The following is a 15476-nucleotide window of genomic DNA, read 5'->3' as shown; positions in this document are numbered from 1 at the left end:
ATAGATAATGAACATACTTATGAATAGATAATGTTTAAGACCTACTGTTTTCTACAAAAGGTTTTAAGGTACGGCATACATACCAATAGTCTTCTGTTTATCAACAAAATATATTTATGAATATGAACAATGCTTTTTCAATATTCTTTTTCAGAAAAATCTACATTTTATTGACAATCCACATACCATCTGAAACTTCCCCACAGCCTGTGGGAACTCATGCTACCAGGTAATTAATTACAATTAGTGCCAACTTGAAACTGATGTGCGCTGCTTTATGATCTGGTCATGACCCCCACCCATTTCCTCTAACATTCACCCCCAGTTGACACAGACCCTCTTTTAGAGCAGGGGACTTATTTTAATGATATATGTTTTTAAAAACTATTTCTAGTTAAAGAAAATGAATCATTTTCTAGAGGGTGGAAACTATATCTCTTTAGAAACAAAAAGTTTATTTTGCCCCCTGCTGAAATAAAACTAATTGTATTGTAACACTGTTTATGAACAATTTGTTCCATATACGTTTTCAGATGAAATGCCACACAAGACGTTAACAAAAACCATAATTTCTATTTGGTTGAGCCATGTGCGGCTAGATAATGAACATACTTATGAATAGATAATGTTTAAGACCAACTGTTTTGTACAAAAGGTTTTAAGGTTTACGGCATACATACCAATAATCTTCTGTTTATCAATAAAATATATCTATGAATATGAACAATGCTTTTTCAATATTGTTTTCAGAAAAAATCTACATTTTATTAACAATTCTCTCGTAACAACACGTAACAACTTACCTTTTGAAAGCATGTGGACAAGATCCAGAAGCTGAAACTCTACTCCACTAATTCCATTATAGGTCACGGTTGGCCTAGTGGGTAAGGAAACAGACCCATAATCGGAAGGTTGCCACTGAGTACCATCCCCCTGTATTCCTGTTTCCGGTTTTTGGGGCTTTGGGGCTTCCCCCCCCCAGCTTCTGGGACTTTCTCTCTTCTCCTGTTTCTCCAAATCCAGGCTGCCTCTCTGAAGTCTGGTTCCCAGCTTTCGCTTTTCTTTTATTGTTGAGTGCAAAAATGCCTCCGCAATGTTTCCAGTACAATTCTCTTATTTCCCCCTCTCCCAACCTGCACAGCTCCTCTTTGATACAATTTATGACCCATTCAAGAGAGGGAACCTCTGTTAGGGTTAGATAGCATGACATTCAGCAGGTCCCCCCAAAGTATGCCCTTATTTTTTCACAACTCTCAAAATAACAGGAACTGCCTTAGTCTGCAGGACAGGTCAGAAACAACAAGGATATTATTTGATTAAGATGGTTATACATGAAAACCCTAACATAATTGTTGATCAAATAATTGTAGTTAATCAAAAACATACAAATAATGCAAAAATATCAAGAACCAGAAAGTATTACTTGTCTATCAGGCAAATGTATCCCTTGGACTAGCCATTTTCGATATATCCATCATTAACAGTTCTCCACTTCTCAACTGGTTTACTATACATATGTATTATCTTCATTTTTGTAGGACTTGGTCCGGACCCAGACATACTTGAACCAGGCGTTGGTGAGATATGGATGGTCGGCTAAGCCAGTCCACCATGAATTGGTGTGATATGTCCATCGCTTATCTATTTCTGGCTGTTCTCCCTTTTGGTCGGAATTCCTATGGCTGTTGTAGAGGAAGACGAAACTGATAAGACATATTCCGCCGACAGTCACCACGCAGCAGAGAGCACACCTTGGGTAAACGACTCCCATTGCTGCTCAGACTACAGAGCCACTGGAGGTGTCTATGCCCTAAGGTGAGTAGATGGTGTTGGTTTCTTCACTGATGTTGAGACGAGCCGTTCATTAAAAGTTCGAGATTGTAGTCAGACTTCCCCCTACTCACATCAAGGCCTCCAGCACTCTCTGTAGCTTACAGTGACTGAGGTGGATCCAACAGGTCCTTTCTGCAATCTTTACTGCTATAGGTGTGATTAGCAAGACCTGGTACGGTGCTTCCCACTTCTGGGCTTGTCCGGGTTCTTTCTTTTGATGACTTTGATGAAAACCCAGTCTCCTGGTTTAACTGTCAGGTTTTCCTGAGGAGAAAGGGAAGCAGACGCCAGTAAATGTGCATTGGACTCTGTGGGTGTCCAATGTTGTTCTCATGTACAGTTCGACTAGATCCAGACAGTCAGGCCAGGGCCTTCCTGTCTCTTCCATGGTCTTTCTAAGCCTGTTTTTAATTGTGCCGTTGGTTCTTTCAACCAATCCTACACTTTGGGGATGGTAAGCACAATAGTTTTTTAATGACATTTTTAGATGTTCAGCCATTGTTCGAATGACTTGGTTTACAAAATGTGGTCCATTGTCACTATAAAGTGTCTCTGGAATACAATGATTTGGAATGGTGGTTTTACAGATAGCTTTAGCCACCGTAATTGCATCTGCTTGTTTGGATGGGACTTTTTCTACCCATTTGGAAAATGCATTGATCATTACCAAACAGTACCTATAAGGACCACTTTGGTGGAGTATAATGAAGTCCATATGTATGGTTTGGAATGGATAATTGGGTTAAGGAAATTGTCCTCTTTTTGGTCTCCTTGTGGGTTGTTGCAAGCACAAATTACACATGCTCTACAAAAAATTTAGGAAAAGTAGGAAATTATTATTATATGTGGTGAAATATCTGTGTACTATATCGCTCATCCCTCCTGTTGACACATGGCAACATGATTTAGGTAAAATAGGTTTGTTGTCATTGACATAGATATCGTTTTTCTTTATTGAGGCACCGTTGTTTAACCACATTTGTTGTTCTGATAAGCAGGACTAAGCTGTATCCAAGAGTCTTTTTGCCCTGTGGATGATTCTGCACTGGAGGATAAATAAATGTTTCTCTATTTGCGCTGTCATTACATCTTTTATGGGTACCACTGCAATTCCTAACTTTGTCATCAGGTCTCTACAATAAAAAAAAAAAAAAAAAGTGAAGTGATTGTCACAGCAGCACAGCACACGGTGCACACAGTGAAATTTGTCCTCTGCAATCATCCCCCTTAGTGAGCAGTGGGCAGCCATGACAGGCACCCGGGGAGCAGTGTGTAGGGACGGTACTTTGCTCAGTGGCACCTTGGCGGATCGGGATTCGAACCAGCAACCTTCTGATTACGGGGCCACTTCTTTAACCGCTTGGCCACCTCTGCCCCATTTGGAGATATGACAACAGATGATAATATGGATTTTCCACTCTCCTCATCCACTACACAACAATTGGTTGTGACAAGTACTCCTTTTGAGTGCCATCTGCTGATTGTGGCAGAAGACTTCCTCAACCAGGGAATTTTACTAGCAATCACTGTTTTGCATGCACCTGTGTATTAAGATGGTTATACATGAAAACCCTATTTATTTTGTTTTTCACTAACATTGGTGCCATTATTACATACAATATTTTAGGGCTGAAACGATTATTCAAGTAATTCGAATGATTCGATTACAAAAAATGTTTGAGGAAAATACTTTGCCTCGAGACTTCATTTTTTAATTAGTTACCAAAGTCCATCTATTATTGTATCACTCCCGCTTTGTATACTACTGCACAGCAGTTGGATTATTAGTAATAGTTGAATTGTTTTTATTTATTTATTTATTGTATACTTTTTTTTCCCGTTATTCTCCGATGGCCTATAACAGGGGGTATACAGAAAGATTGATTAAATGGGCTTAGTTCTGGAGCCAGTAACTGAAAGGTTTTAAGCTTTGATCTAATAAAAGTGTTGAGTTTGAATAAAATACTTTTTTTGTGAGGAATAACAGCCAATTGCTTGATCATTTTAATAGGATTTTCATGTTGCATAATACACTATTGGTAAAGTTGTTTAAAACGCAAAAGTATGATTTTATCCAATTACTTGATTAATCGATGAAAAATCGACAGAATACTCAATTCCAAAAATATTCGATAGTTGCAGCCCTACAATATTTACATGTAACTACAATAGTAACCTACCTGTGTAATGTAATAGCTCATCATAAATTGCCATCTGGCTGAAAATGTCAGATTTAGTTTGACCTTTTTTATGATCTTCACCCAGTCGTGACAGTTGGCATTCTCAAGGACATCCCAAGCCATCATAAATTGTTTACTGCTTACTTAAGGTCATCTCGGTTCCATCATACCTGCTAGGTCTTAATGGGCCCAGGTTGGCCTTTGACCCCTCTGTTTTCACCACACACACAGTAATGAGCTCAAGATCGCTGTTCACATGAAATTCAATTATAACAACGTGAAAGGTTAGACAGGCCCAAAATCTACAATATGGCTCAAAAATATACTATAGAAGTGAACAGAAACAGGTTGGCTCCTTGAATTTTTTTATAGTTATGTTTAATTATTGCCCAAAAAAATTGTGAGAACTATCATGTTTGACAGAAGCTCAAAGACAGATTAACATTAGTGTGCATTGAAAGACTTTACTAATACACATGCAAGACGGTAGCAGAGTGCTAGACAGGACTTGTTTTCACAGGCTGATCATAATATCTGACTGCGCTGCTCCAATTTACATAACTCTTAGTTAATATTTTATATTTTCATAAGGTCTAAAATGTTGGGCACACAGAACCCATGGCCAACGTTTCATGCTCCTCTTTATTTCTGTGACGCTGCAGTGGCTCTTGTGAAATAAAATCAAGAGCTGCCACACTGTCCTAATTGGAACTGGACCAAAACTCCTTCACAGTTTTGGCAGAAGTCTGATGTTCAGTCTGTGTGTATGCACTGTGTTCTGTCACCTCTTGCAGCAGCCGAGCCAATTTCTCTCTCCAAAAAATTTATTAAATAGCACCAAAAAGGAAGGACATTTTTTTAAAAAGTGAGCGAGAGGTGTACATAGCACACATCTGGGCAAGGTTCTCAATGTAGTCATCCACTTTCTTTCTGTGCCTGTCTTGTGTACGCAGCACCTTCTCTGCAAGTACAGACTGACACAAATACAAAAAATAAAACATAGTCACCCATGTAGTACAGGAATTCATTAGTCTGCCATATTCATAGACAGAACTTGTATAATAATAGGCACCATTCCTGATTTCAGTAAGGAAGGAGAACTTGCATGCCCAGCAGGGGGCACAACTGCTGCCTGCGAACATACAACAAAGCATGAAATCACTTTCATAAAACTAACAAAAACTGGGGTTGGATTTTTATTATTTATTTATTAATGATTATCATTTTATCGAACCATATAGATCTGTCTAATTGTTACACGCCGGGTCATGGGCATGTATGGCAAAAGTTTTTTTTTTTTTTTTTTAAAAAAGCTTCTCATCCAGACTGATGAGGGCTGACAGCACCTACACGCCATCAGGTAGATATTTCTGATTATTAGTCCTCTGAACTGGAAGGAACTCTTAGTCTGGCATTCGTGCTGTCGACCTGGGCTGTAGGGCTGGAAGCTTTTGTTCCTGTAATTGGTTTTGTGCTGTCTGGATTCCCCGCTGTCATAGTTTCAATATGTATATATTTTGTACATGTAAATATAATATAAAATAGTAAATTAAACTTTGTCACCATTGCACTAACTTGGCTCCCATGGGTTACTCACAGAACCCACACAGGAAGAGACATGGAAGATGTTAACAGAAGCACCACAAGCGAAGCTCCACTTTTCTACCTGCCTTGCAAAAAAAAAAACCCTCACAGCACACTGGCACACACAGTGGGCGGGTTGTACTCAGGGCACGCAGCTCTCACACAGGGTTCACCAGGAATCCATCACATACAGACACACCTGAATGGTAGACACTGGAACAGGACACCCAGCCAAAGTGTGGCTGTGCATCAGGCAGCTCCTGTTCATCAGCACAGTGAACATGTGAATACATGCCGGTGTTACTTGGCAGCCGCAGAATCACAAAATCGTCCAGTGTGACTCTCATTTCGGGGAAAGCTTAACTGTCAACATACAGACAGAATAAAAAAGTTCCTAAACATTCAACAACTCAGAAATACAGCATAAGATAAAAACAAATGCACAACAATATTATGTGGAGCAGAAAGTCTATTAGCTAAAGTCAGACATGCTTTGCCTGTTGCAATCAATTCCATTCAACTGCAAATTAAGGACAATTTTGGGGTCATGATAGCAGTCAGCAGCCAACTGTGGGTCAGAAGATTCAGGTAGAAAGATCAGGTTAACACAGCATACACACAGTACACATGTTATATTAAATTGCTTTAAATCTCATTTGGACATGCAGTAGTAAGCATGGCAAAAAAACACCGATTTCCTGGAACGAATCACTGCATTTTAAGCAGCTGCTAAGTGACAGAACACCATTTTCGGTGTTTTGGGTGACGGTTTCTGAAACATCCACTTGCTAATTTTATAGTGGAGTCAAATGTTGCAACAAACTTGGCACCTCCGAACGTCTTTTCACCAGAGGCGACCGTAACAGAAAGACTTTTACTAGGTGGTGGTTGGTGTTTGAGATACTTGCCATGTTTCTCTGTAGAGCTTCTGTAACCGCACATGGATTTTGAGGAGCTTTGATGACTGGATGGTGATAATGTGAGGCTGCTGGAGTTGGGATGGGACATGTTTTCCTCCTCTTGCTGTTGTCGAACTTGTTCCTCCACCAATAACAGGCTTGCTCAATGTCTATATTTTGCACACTGTACAACCTGCATATGTACTGAGCAGACTTGGGGTTTCATTTAGGGTTGGAGGGGCTTTGCTTGCCCAAGGCACCAAAAAGACTGGGGCCGCCCCTTTCTGTGACACAGCCGAGTCACACTGATGTTTGAGGAGCTGAGCAAGAATTCCCTAGTTCCCTTTTTGCCAGCACTAGTTGGAAATTTTGCTGCACTAGTGCAACAAAAACTCTTAATAGTCAGCATCTAGTGGCAGTTTTGTACAAGTAGTTCGAACAAGGGTTGCACTGTATGCTTCTCTAGTAGTTGCAAATTTCAAATTAGTCAGCATTTTGAAGCACTAGTGGTCATTTGGACTGAACTTCAAAAATTCAAAAATGTGCACTAGTGCTGCTAGTGTGTCCATTAGAATATAAATTGTCCATTAGAAGTACTAGATGGGCACTACATATCTGACAGTACATTCACTACCTCTCTTTATTGAGCAGTGGCAGTAGAATCAAGCATTGCAGGGTTAATGTTTTCCCATTTTTGTTGGACAGCCAATAGCAAAGTACAATTTCTGTGTCTTTCCTGCCCACTAATTTGCATTCAGGGAAACTAGTACTTCTGGTGGACATGCTGTTGCCCACTGGTACTCTGGTACTACTGGTGGACATGCTTTGCCCCACTGGTACTACTGGTACTACTGGTGGACATGCTGTTGCCCACTAGTCCTTCTGGTGGACATGCTGTGCCCCACTGGTATTACTTGTGGACATGCTCTGTCCCACCTGGTACTACTAGTGGACATGCTGTGGCCCACCTGGTACTACTGGTGGACATGTTGTGCCCCACTGGTACTACTGGTGGACATGCTATGGCCCACTGGTACTACTGGTGGACATGCTGTTGCTCACTGGTACTCTGGTACTACTGGTGGACATGCTGTGGCCCACGTACTACTGGTGGACATGTTGTGCCCCACTAGTTTTTGGAGTGCACTAGTAGCACTAGTAAACATGTTGGCCTCACTAGTATTACAAGTAAGGTCAAATAATGCATTAACTAGTTAACTAGTGAGTATTTGGGGCTTCACTAGTAGAACTCAAAATGCTGACTAGTTCAAAATTTGGCACTACTAGTGCAAACCTTGTTCAAACTAGTTTTACCAAAGTGCCACTAGATGCTGGAAAAACCTGATTAGTAAGAGTTAATGTTGCACTAGTGCCACCAAATGTCCAACTAGTGCTTGCAAAAAAAGTAAACTAGTTGACAACTTGTATATCTGATATCAAGGATATGGAATAAATGCTTGCTTTCCAAAAGGAGCAGCATTTCTACCAGCATGTTAACTTTCAGCTGGAACGTGGTACTGAAAGTAAAAGAGCGAAAATATCGATACCATTGTGTTACTATTGATCCGATACTGATAAAACTTGGTATCAATAGTAACAATATTTTGGATCGATCTGCACATCCATACAACTTACCCATGGAATATAAATTTAAACTAATGTGCAGTTGTTTGTACTTTCAAAGGGCAGCCTGAAAACATGTGGTATTCGTCCTGTTGCAAACCTTTTGCATGTTGCCGTAAAGCTCTAAGATGGAGGGTGCTGCGAGGGCAAAAAAATGACAAAACCAAACCGACTAATGAAGCGCTTCCCCACCTGCTAACAACTTTACTTTACTTTACTTTACTTTACTTGGCAGACGCTTTTATCCAAAGCGACTTACAAGGAGAAGACACCAGCAATTCTCATTCAGTTTCCATCGATTTTGAGTCAAAAAACTAAGAAAAGAATAGAACATGCTCGGGAATTGTTAAGTGCTAGACAAATTTTTTGTGAGTGTGAGTGAGTGTGCGTGTGTTAGGGTTAGACTCTTTGAAATACTTTTTAAACAAGTGAGTTTTCAAATGTTTCTTAAAAGTGGTGATAGTCTCGGCTAGTCGAATGGAGCAGGGCAAGTTATTCCACCAGCCAGGGACAACAAAGGAGAACAGAGTCGATTGGGATCGGAGACCCCGTGAAGAGTTCTTTAGTCTCATTTCGTTTGCAGATCTGAGAGGGCGTGCTGCTAACTAATAGTGTGTTGATATAAGAGGGTGCCCTTCGATTTACAGTCCTGTAGGCGAGCATCAAGGATTTGAACTGCGAGCAGCTACTGGGAGCCAGTGGAGAGAGGTGAGAAGAGGCGTGACATTGGTGTATTTTGGCTGATTGAAGATGAGGCGGGCTGCCACATTTTCAACCATCTGGAGGGGTGTTATGGTGACTGCAGAGGCTCCAGCCAGGAGAGAGTTACAATAGTTGAGTTTAGAGTTGACCATTGCCTGGACGAGGAGCTGCGTAGCCTGTTGTGAAAGGAAAGGCCTAATCTTGCGAATGTTGTAGAGAGTGAACCTTCAGGATCTGGAGATCGCAGCAACATGATGGTTCAGACTCAGTTTGTCGTCAATCCAAACTCCAAGGTTTTTGCCGACACCGTAGCTGTTAACAGTAGCGAGCCCATTTGAATTGAGAAGTTTTGCTGAGGGGAGTTGTTGCTCGGAAAGATAAGAATCTCAGTTTTGGATAAGTTCAATTGGAGGTGTCGAACGTTTTGCCCAGGGGCCCACACGACCCATAATCCGTCCCTGCCCATAGGGAGGTTTCAGTCGAATGTCCTTTCCTGAAACCAGACTGAAAAGGGTCAAGTAGATCATGCTCATGGAGAAATGAAAGTTTAGCCAAGAATTTTTGAAAGAAAAGGAAGGTTGGAGACTGGGCGGTAGCTGTCCAGTACAGATGGGTTTAGTGTGGGGGTTTTGAGCAGGGGAGCAATGACAGCCTGTTTGAAAGCAGTGGGAAATTAGTTAGTTTTGCGAGTGAACAATTTAGGACATGTGTCAGAGCAGATGTTATGGTGGGTTGTATGGACTGAAGGAGGTGTGAGGGGATGGGATCCAGGGAGCAGGTGGTGGGGTGACTTGACTGGAGAAGTTCAGGAGGCGGTTAAAAGTAGAGAATAGTTTGCGAGAGTCTGTACAGTTGCTTACCTTGTCCTGGAAGTATCTAGTTTTTGCTGTAGTGACAGCAGCAGAGAAGGATGTTAGGAGAGATTGTAACCGGGCACTTGGTTTTATTCCACTCTCTTTCAGCTGCTCTAAGATGAGTCCTGTGGCGGCGAACCTCATTAGGAGATCCACGGCAAGGGTGGAGTCGCACGTGTTGGTTTTGAGGTGAGAGGGCAGAGTCTCTCAAAGCAAGAGGTTAGTCTGGTTGGTCCTTTATCCTCAAAGGCCTTCGCATTGAAAGGCAACAAAGCATTTTTGCATGTTGTTAGGGTGACCAGACATCCTCTTTTCCCCGGACAAGTCATCTGTTTGAGTCGTGGAAATTGTGTCCAGCCAGGTTTATGAGTACCTAAACATTTCTCACATCATAAATGCCTTTAAATTGTACTAGTCCATTCCTGAACTGTTTTGGCCACAGTGATCTAAACCAGTATTTCCTTACCCTGGCCCAGAAGGAACTTCTACCACAAAATCCTCCCTCGAACCCATCCTTAATTAGGCTCTGATGTCCCTTAATGGCCTAACAATGAATGTGGCATGTTGTGAAGCAATGTGGGTTGGAAAGGCAGATGCTCCTCCTAGACCAGGGTTGGGGGAATACTGCTCTACACAATATTTGGGAAGTGGCTGATTGACTCAGGATTTATGTTATATTTTAGAGGTGAGACATTCTCTGGATATCAGGAGAGATTAACTTCAATCAGAAAATGTAATAGTAGAAGGGTTAAGGAAGGCCCTCATAATCAGAAGGTTGCCAGTTTGAAGCCCAATCCGCCAAAGTGCCATTGAGCGAAGCATCATTCCAACACACTGCTCCCCGGGTGCCAGTCATGGCTGCCCACTGAAACAAAGGGTGATGTGTTACATATGCACATGGGGAGTGTTGGGCAGTGTACGTTTTGTGTGTGTTCCCGGTTGTGGGTGTTGCTGTAAGGGATTGTGGGTATATGGAAATAAAGAGAAAAGAAGCAGACAGCTTCATCCAAGGTGTGAAATTAATAAACAACCCAAAAACAACTTTCATATGTGAACAAGTTTGTTTTTATTTGGCCCAAAATGAATAAACACATGAGAAATGAAAAGACTAAAGAGAACAAACACACTCCTCGCTCTTCCCTTTGCGCTGCTATGGGTAAACTCATGTGGCCACAAATTCCAAAAGCCTGGTGGGCGTTATGGATACAGGAGAATGAGGTCACATGATGAAGCTCATCTGAGGTTGCATTCAGTTCTCTTGGTCACCTAATTATTTTCCCCCTCAGCACTGCTTGTTGATTTAATGCTCTCAGGTGCAATGGAATGTCAGAATATTTGGAAACATGGTAGACCGGTGTGATTCGAACAAGACCTTGAAATTTATACATCAGTAATTAAACTTTTTAATTAAAATCTACTTTCTGTAACTACAGTGAAAGACAGGCAGATGAACATGTTGTCATGTTGAATGGTGACTGAGAGCCAGGCCAACATCCTGATCACAGGAAATCAAAGACTTTCACAGAACCCCACCTTGTTTGGAACACAGTTGTACAAAGTGGTTTCAAGTGATATTAGTTATAAGGTAATTACTGGGCTACAAGGTACAGTTGCATAATATGAAAGAAAAAAAAAAAAAAAAAAACTTTCCTTTTGAAAGTGGCCTCTAGACCCAGATGCTCAAACACTACTCCACGGAAGGAAGAAGCCTGCGCTGCCAAACAGTATTCGGGCGTACTGTGGTGAGCATGAAATTCTTTGTTCAAAAATGTCTGTCCATCATATGTCAGAAGGCTACACGGGTTGTGACACGTTCTACATAAATGGTCCCATAATGCATCTCAACCAGTAACAATTTAAATATGCCTCTAAATTGATCATATTCTGCAGCATATAGTACAAGCTTGTCAACTCCAAAACTACCCAGTCCATTATTGATAAGGGCAACCTGTCAATAAGAAAGAATGGTCTTAAATTGGAACACATTTTAACCAAACATTGTTAATTAATTTCCTCCTCTTATTACATTATGCAACCTTTTTATGTTATATTTTAACCAGGCTACTTCTCAATTTCTTAATTTCCCCTCCCCCCACCCACCAAAGAGTATGAAGAAAATCAAAAGCATTTATCAACATCCCCAACACACATAAGATCCATCTTCTCCTAAGCTACAAGTAAAACACCCCCACTAACTAGCCAAATCGCTGTCATTTAAAAATTAAACAAGGTCCACTAATATCATGCTGTAAGAATACCAACCACCCTTCCCCTTACAAAACACCCCCTCCCCAAACTACGGGCTGTTAGATACATACAGGTGTGGATCTACCGCACGTGTGTAAATGGTTAAAACATATATTAATTAACTTCTCTTTAAATAGATTTGCCTCTTGTGCGGCCCGCATGCATCAGAAAGGGGGGAGGGACAGGCCTGTGGTTCTTCCGACTTAGCCCCTGTGGGACAGTCATCGCATTCAGAATATGGTCCCACGCCTGCATTTGGTCCACCTACAACCGTTCTGCCCTTAATCGTGACCAGAAAAGTCCAGTAAATGACTTGTCTCTCTCTCTCTCTCTCTGTTTTGTGTCTGTGTGTGTGCCTCTAGATTTGTGTGAGTGTGTCTGAATCTTTTCAATGAGACGGCAGCTGATCACTGGAGCTTGGTTCCCAGTTTTCGTTGTCTGTTTCTGTGAGAAAGAGAGGACGGTTTGGTCATTATTGCTCACTGTTTATTTTCATAAAGAACTATGAACCATAATTATTACTATTACTTTAAGGATAAAAAAAAAAAAAAAAAAAACCCAACCACACAGTCCCACCTCATTTACAGCTTCTTACCTGGCCTCAGAACGGGTGACAGTGTATTCAAACCACAGGATATTGGGGATCAGACTGGTGTCCCTCACTAGAAAAAACTCAGAGATTGGCCTGAAAAAGGACAGGGGGGGGTTAGTGAGTGAGTGGCAAAGTCTGCAATCAAGCATAAGACATAAAAGAGAAAGAGGATATGCAAAATAAGGCAATTGGATGTGTGAAGACATACATGGTTCTTGCAGATTTTTAGAAAATAATTTCACAACCATACAGAGGGCAGTGGTGGCCTAGCGGTTTAGGAAGCGGCTCTGTAATCAGAAGGTTGCCATTTCAAATTCCGATCCGCCAAGCTGCCACTGAGCAAAGCACAGTCCCCATACACTGTGTGCACCATATGCTGTGCTGCTGTGTATCACAAGTGGCATCTTCACTTTATCTTTTATATTATCTCTGAAGTTTTAAATGTTGTTGTTGTAAATGTAGAAACTCTGTACTTTATTATACATTCATGTGTCAGTCCAATTTCAATGACTTATCCATAATTTTATATGTTTATTTTGTATTTTCAATGCCTGCAAAATTCTTTTTTCAAATTCCATGACTTTTCCAGGTTTTTAATGACTGTAGGAACCCTGCAAATACATAGAAAACAACAGTGTGTGCACATATGTATATATTACCAGGCAGCAATCTTGGGGAAGAGGGGAGTTAGAATCACTTGGGTGAAATAAAACCAAACCGCAGCAATTACGCTTCCTGCCACTCCCCCATAAATCACCTGACTCCAGGTATGGTAAAGGAGGTACACCCTGAAAAAGAACAGACGACATTATGGATCACCATTTGCAAGTACACATTACAGACACTGTGAAACAATAAGCAATATAGAGGCTTCGGGCTCACCTGCTGTATGAAACAAACAAGGCCACACTCAGTAAGATTACTGACAGGATGTGTCGCCATAGCAATTCCACACATCTAGCATTGTTGGTCTGATGCATTCTTTGAGATGCAAAGACAGACAGATAATTGCAAAAGACATCTGCAGTCAGTACAAATTTAAATAGGGGTCTCTGATGAACTTACCTTAAATAAAGAAAAAGAAAAAAGTAAACGACAAAAAACCAGATGAACTGGGCGTGACTGGAGGGCATCCCATACTCTGTGGTCAGGCCACCATGTCCACCTGCATGAACATGTAAACTGTTACTTTCCCTCAGAGCTGTCACCATCATTCAAACTACTTCATGCTTTTTCAGAAGAAAATAACTGAAATGAGAAGGGGTGAGCTGTACGAATAACTTTAATGATGCCCACAATTACAATACAATCGCCATCACATACACTTCTATATAGCAGAGGACCTGAAGTAAATCCTGGCAGGTACTGATCACAAGAGCGGAGATAAAACTGCAGCCATACCTCTGCAACAAATCCTAAAAGCTGGTTTTCAGGAAATGCTTTTACAGGAGGTTCTTTGTCTGCCCTTTATTGTTATGAACTTGTTTTGATTGGGGGGTCATATTGAATATCCTGACCAGGTCGATGTTAGCTATTATATTCAATGTCTGATGAGATGAAATAATCCCTTACCCTGACTTGGGCGGGGCTCCTGTAGGATGTGTTTTAGAAGCCAGTTCAGCGCTTCGTTCATCAACAGCCCTCCAAAGAACGAGATCTACACACAGAAATAAATATTCACGGAGGAGTGAACACTTTAACCACAAATAAGTAGGAGGAGGTCTTACTGTGTGAAGTTCCCGTTTGAAAATGATGAGTGTAACAAAGCCCACCAGGACTGCAATGGGGAGGAGACTCATATACGCCAAAACTTGTCCTGTAAGATCACCTGAAACAGAGAGATGCAAGACTCAAGCAGGAAGTAAAAAAAAAAAGTGAAAGTGAAGCGATAGTTATTGTGAAACACTGCAGCACAGCACACGGTGACACAACGAAACGTGTCCTCTGCTTTTAACATCACCCTTGGTGAGCAGTGGGCAGCCATGACAGGCGCCCGGGGAGCAGTGTGTGGGGACTGCTCAGTGGCACCTTGGCGGATCAGGATTGGAACCGGCAACCCTCTGATTACGGGGCCGCTTCCTTAACCGCTGGGCATCCACCACTGATGCCTCCAAAAACAATGTTCCGTGTGGCCTTTAGGATAGAGTGCCAGCTCTGGACATGTCCCCATTTCCAGACAGAATTTCTGTACATCCCAGTTGGCCCATTTATCTGCGGCCACCCGGAGAGGACAGTAGATACTCAACCAACAGACTGTGCACAACCTGAACCTGTGCACAAAACTGGAGTCCCCTCAACTGACATTCATTTCCAAGTTGTAGCCTCATATATTTTGTGTCAAACAGGGTAACTGTGTGTTGAATATACTGTCTAAAATAATTGAAGCTGTTTTTTTTCGTGTCATTTGAAAGGCTGGCTAAAGAGCCCTACTAGCTCGTGGCTTGATGTGCTTGCTCAACACAAAGCAGACTAGTGCGAGCAAACACAATAGCTCACGGGGCGGTGGTGTGTGCGGGAAGCCGCAAAGCACGTTTTTAACCATCTGTAGGGGGACGCGCGTTTTCAAACTAGAAAATTGTTCTCTGAAGCTAAGTGCGTCCGAGGCATCGTAGACTCCCAGTGCACACTGCGCATGCCACACCAACACACAATTTGGCAGCTGACTAGGACAGACACCGTTTCCTACGTCTCACTATTTGGCAGTCCCAAGTGGGTCGTGTCCATTCAGGTCCAAAACATCCCCGAGCCCGGGCAGCTCAAACGAAGCCCCGTGCGGAGGCATCAGGGACTTTCGACACTGACGCAAGATGAGAAATCCACTTACCAGGAGGATACTCTACATGGGTTAGCGATATCGACTGCCATCGAGGTGGTGCCGAGCACTGCTCTTCGGCCGCCATCTTACCCGGACACCCGGCAGGGCTGCTGGCGAATCAGAACGTAACGCCGAGGGAGCGCTGGC

General features: G+C 42.0%; 1 protein-coding gene across 1 annotated transcript; it reads right to left on the bottom strand.

The window, feature by feature from the left end:
• Positions 1-10717: 10717 nt before the first annotated feature.
• Positions 10718-15433, bottom strand: dolpp1 (dolichyldiphosphatase 1). Its single transcript, XM_028971374.1, has 8 exons — positions 15339-15433; positions 14242-14342; positions 14087-14171; positions 13580-13679; positions 13397-13495; positions 13174-13302; positions 12518-12607; positions 10718-12366 (listed from the first exon to the last, which is right to left on the bottom strand). The coding sequence occupies exons 1-8, from the start codon at positions 15412-15414 to the stop codon at positions 12330-12332; spliced, it is 717 nt and encodes a 238-aa protein (XP_028827207.1). The 5' UTR covers positions 15415-15433; the 3' UTR covers positions 10718-12329.
• Positions 15434-15476: the final 43 nt, after the last annotated feature.

Source organism: Denticeps clupeoides, chromosome 3 (genome assembly GCF_900700375.1).
Source record: "Denticeps clupeoides chromosome 3, fDenClu1.1, whole genome shotgun sequence".
In the NCBI taxonomy this organism is placed as follows: domain Eukaryota; kingdom Metazoa; phylum Chordata; class Actinopteri; order Clupeiformes; family Denticipitidae; genus Denticeps; species Denticeps clupeoides.
The sequence above is the reverse complement of the archived record's forward strand: the minus strand, read 5'-3'. Positions and strand labels throughout refer to the sequence as shown.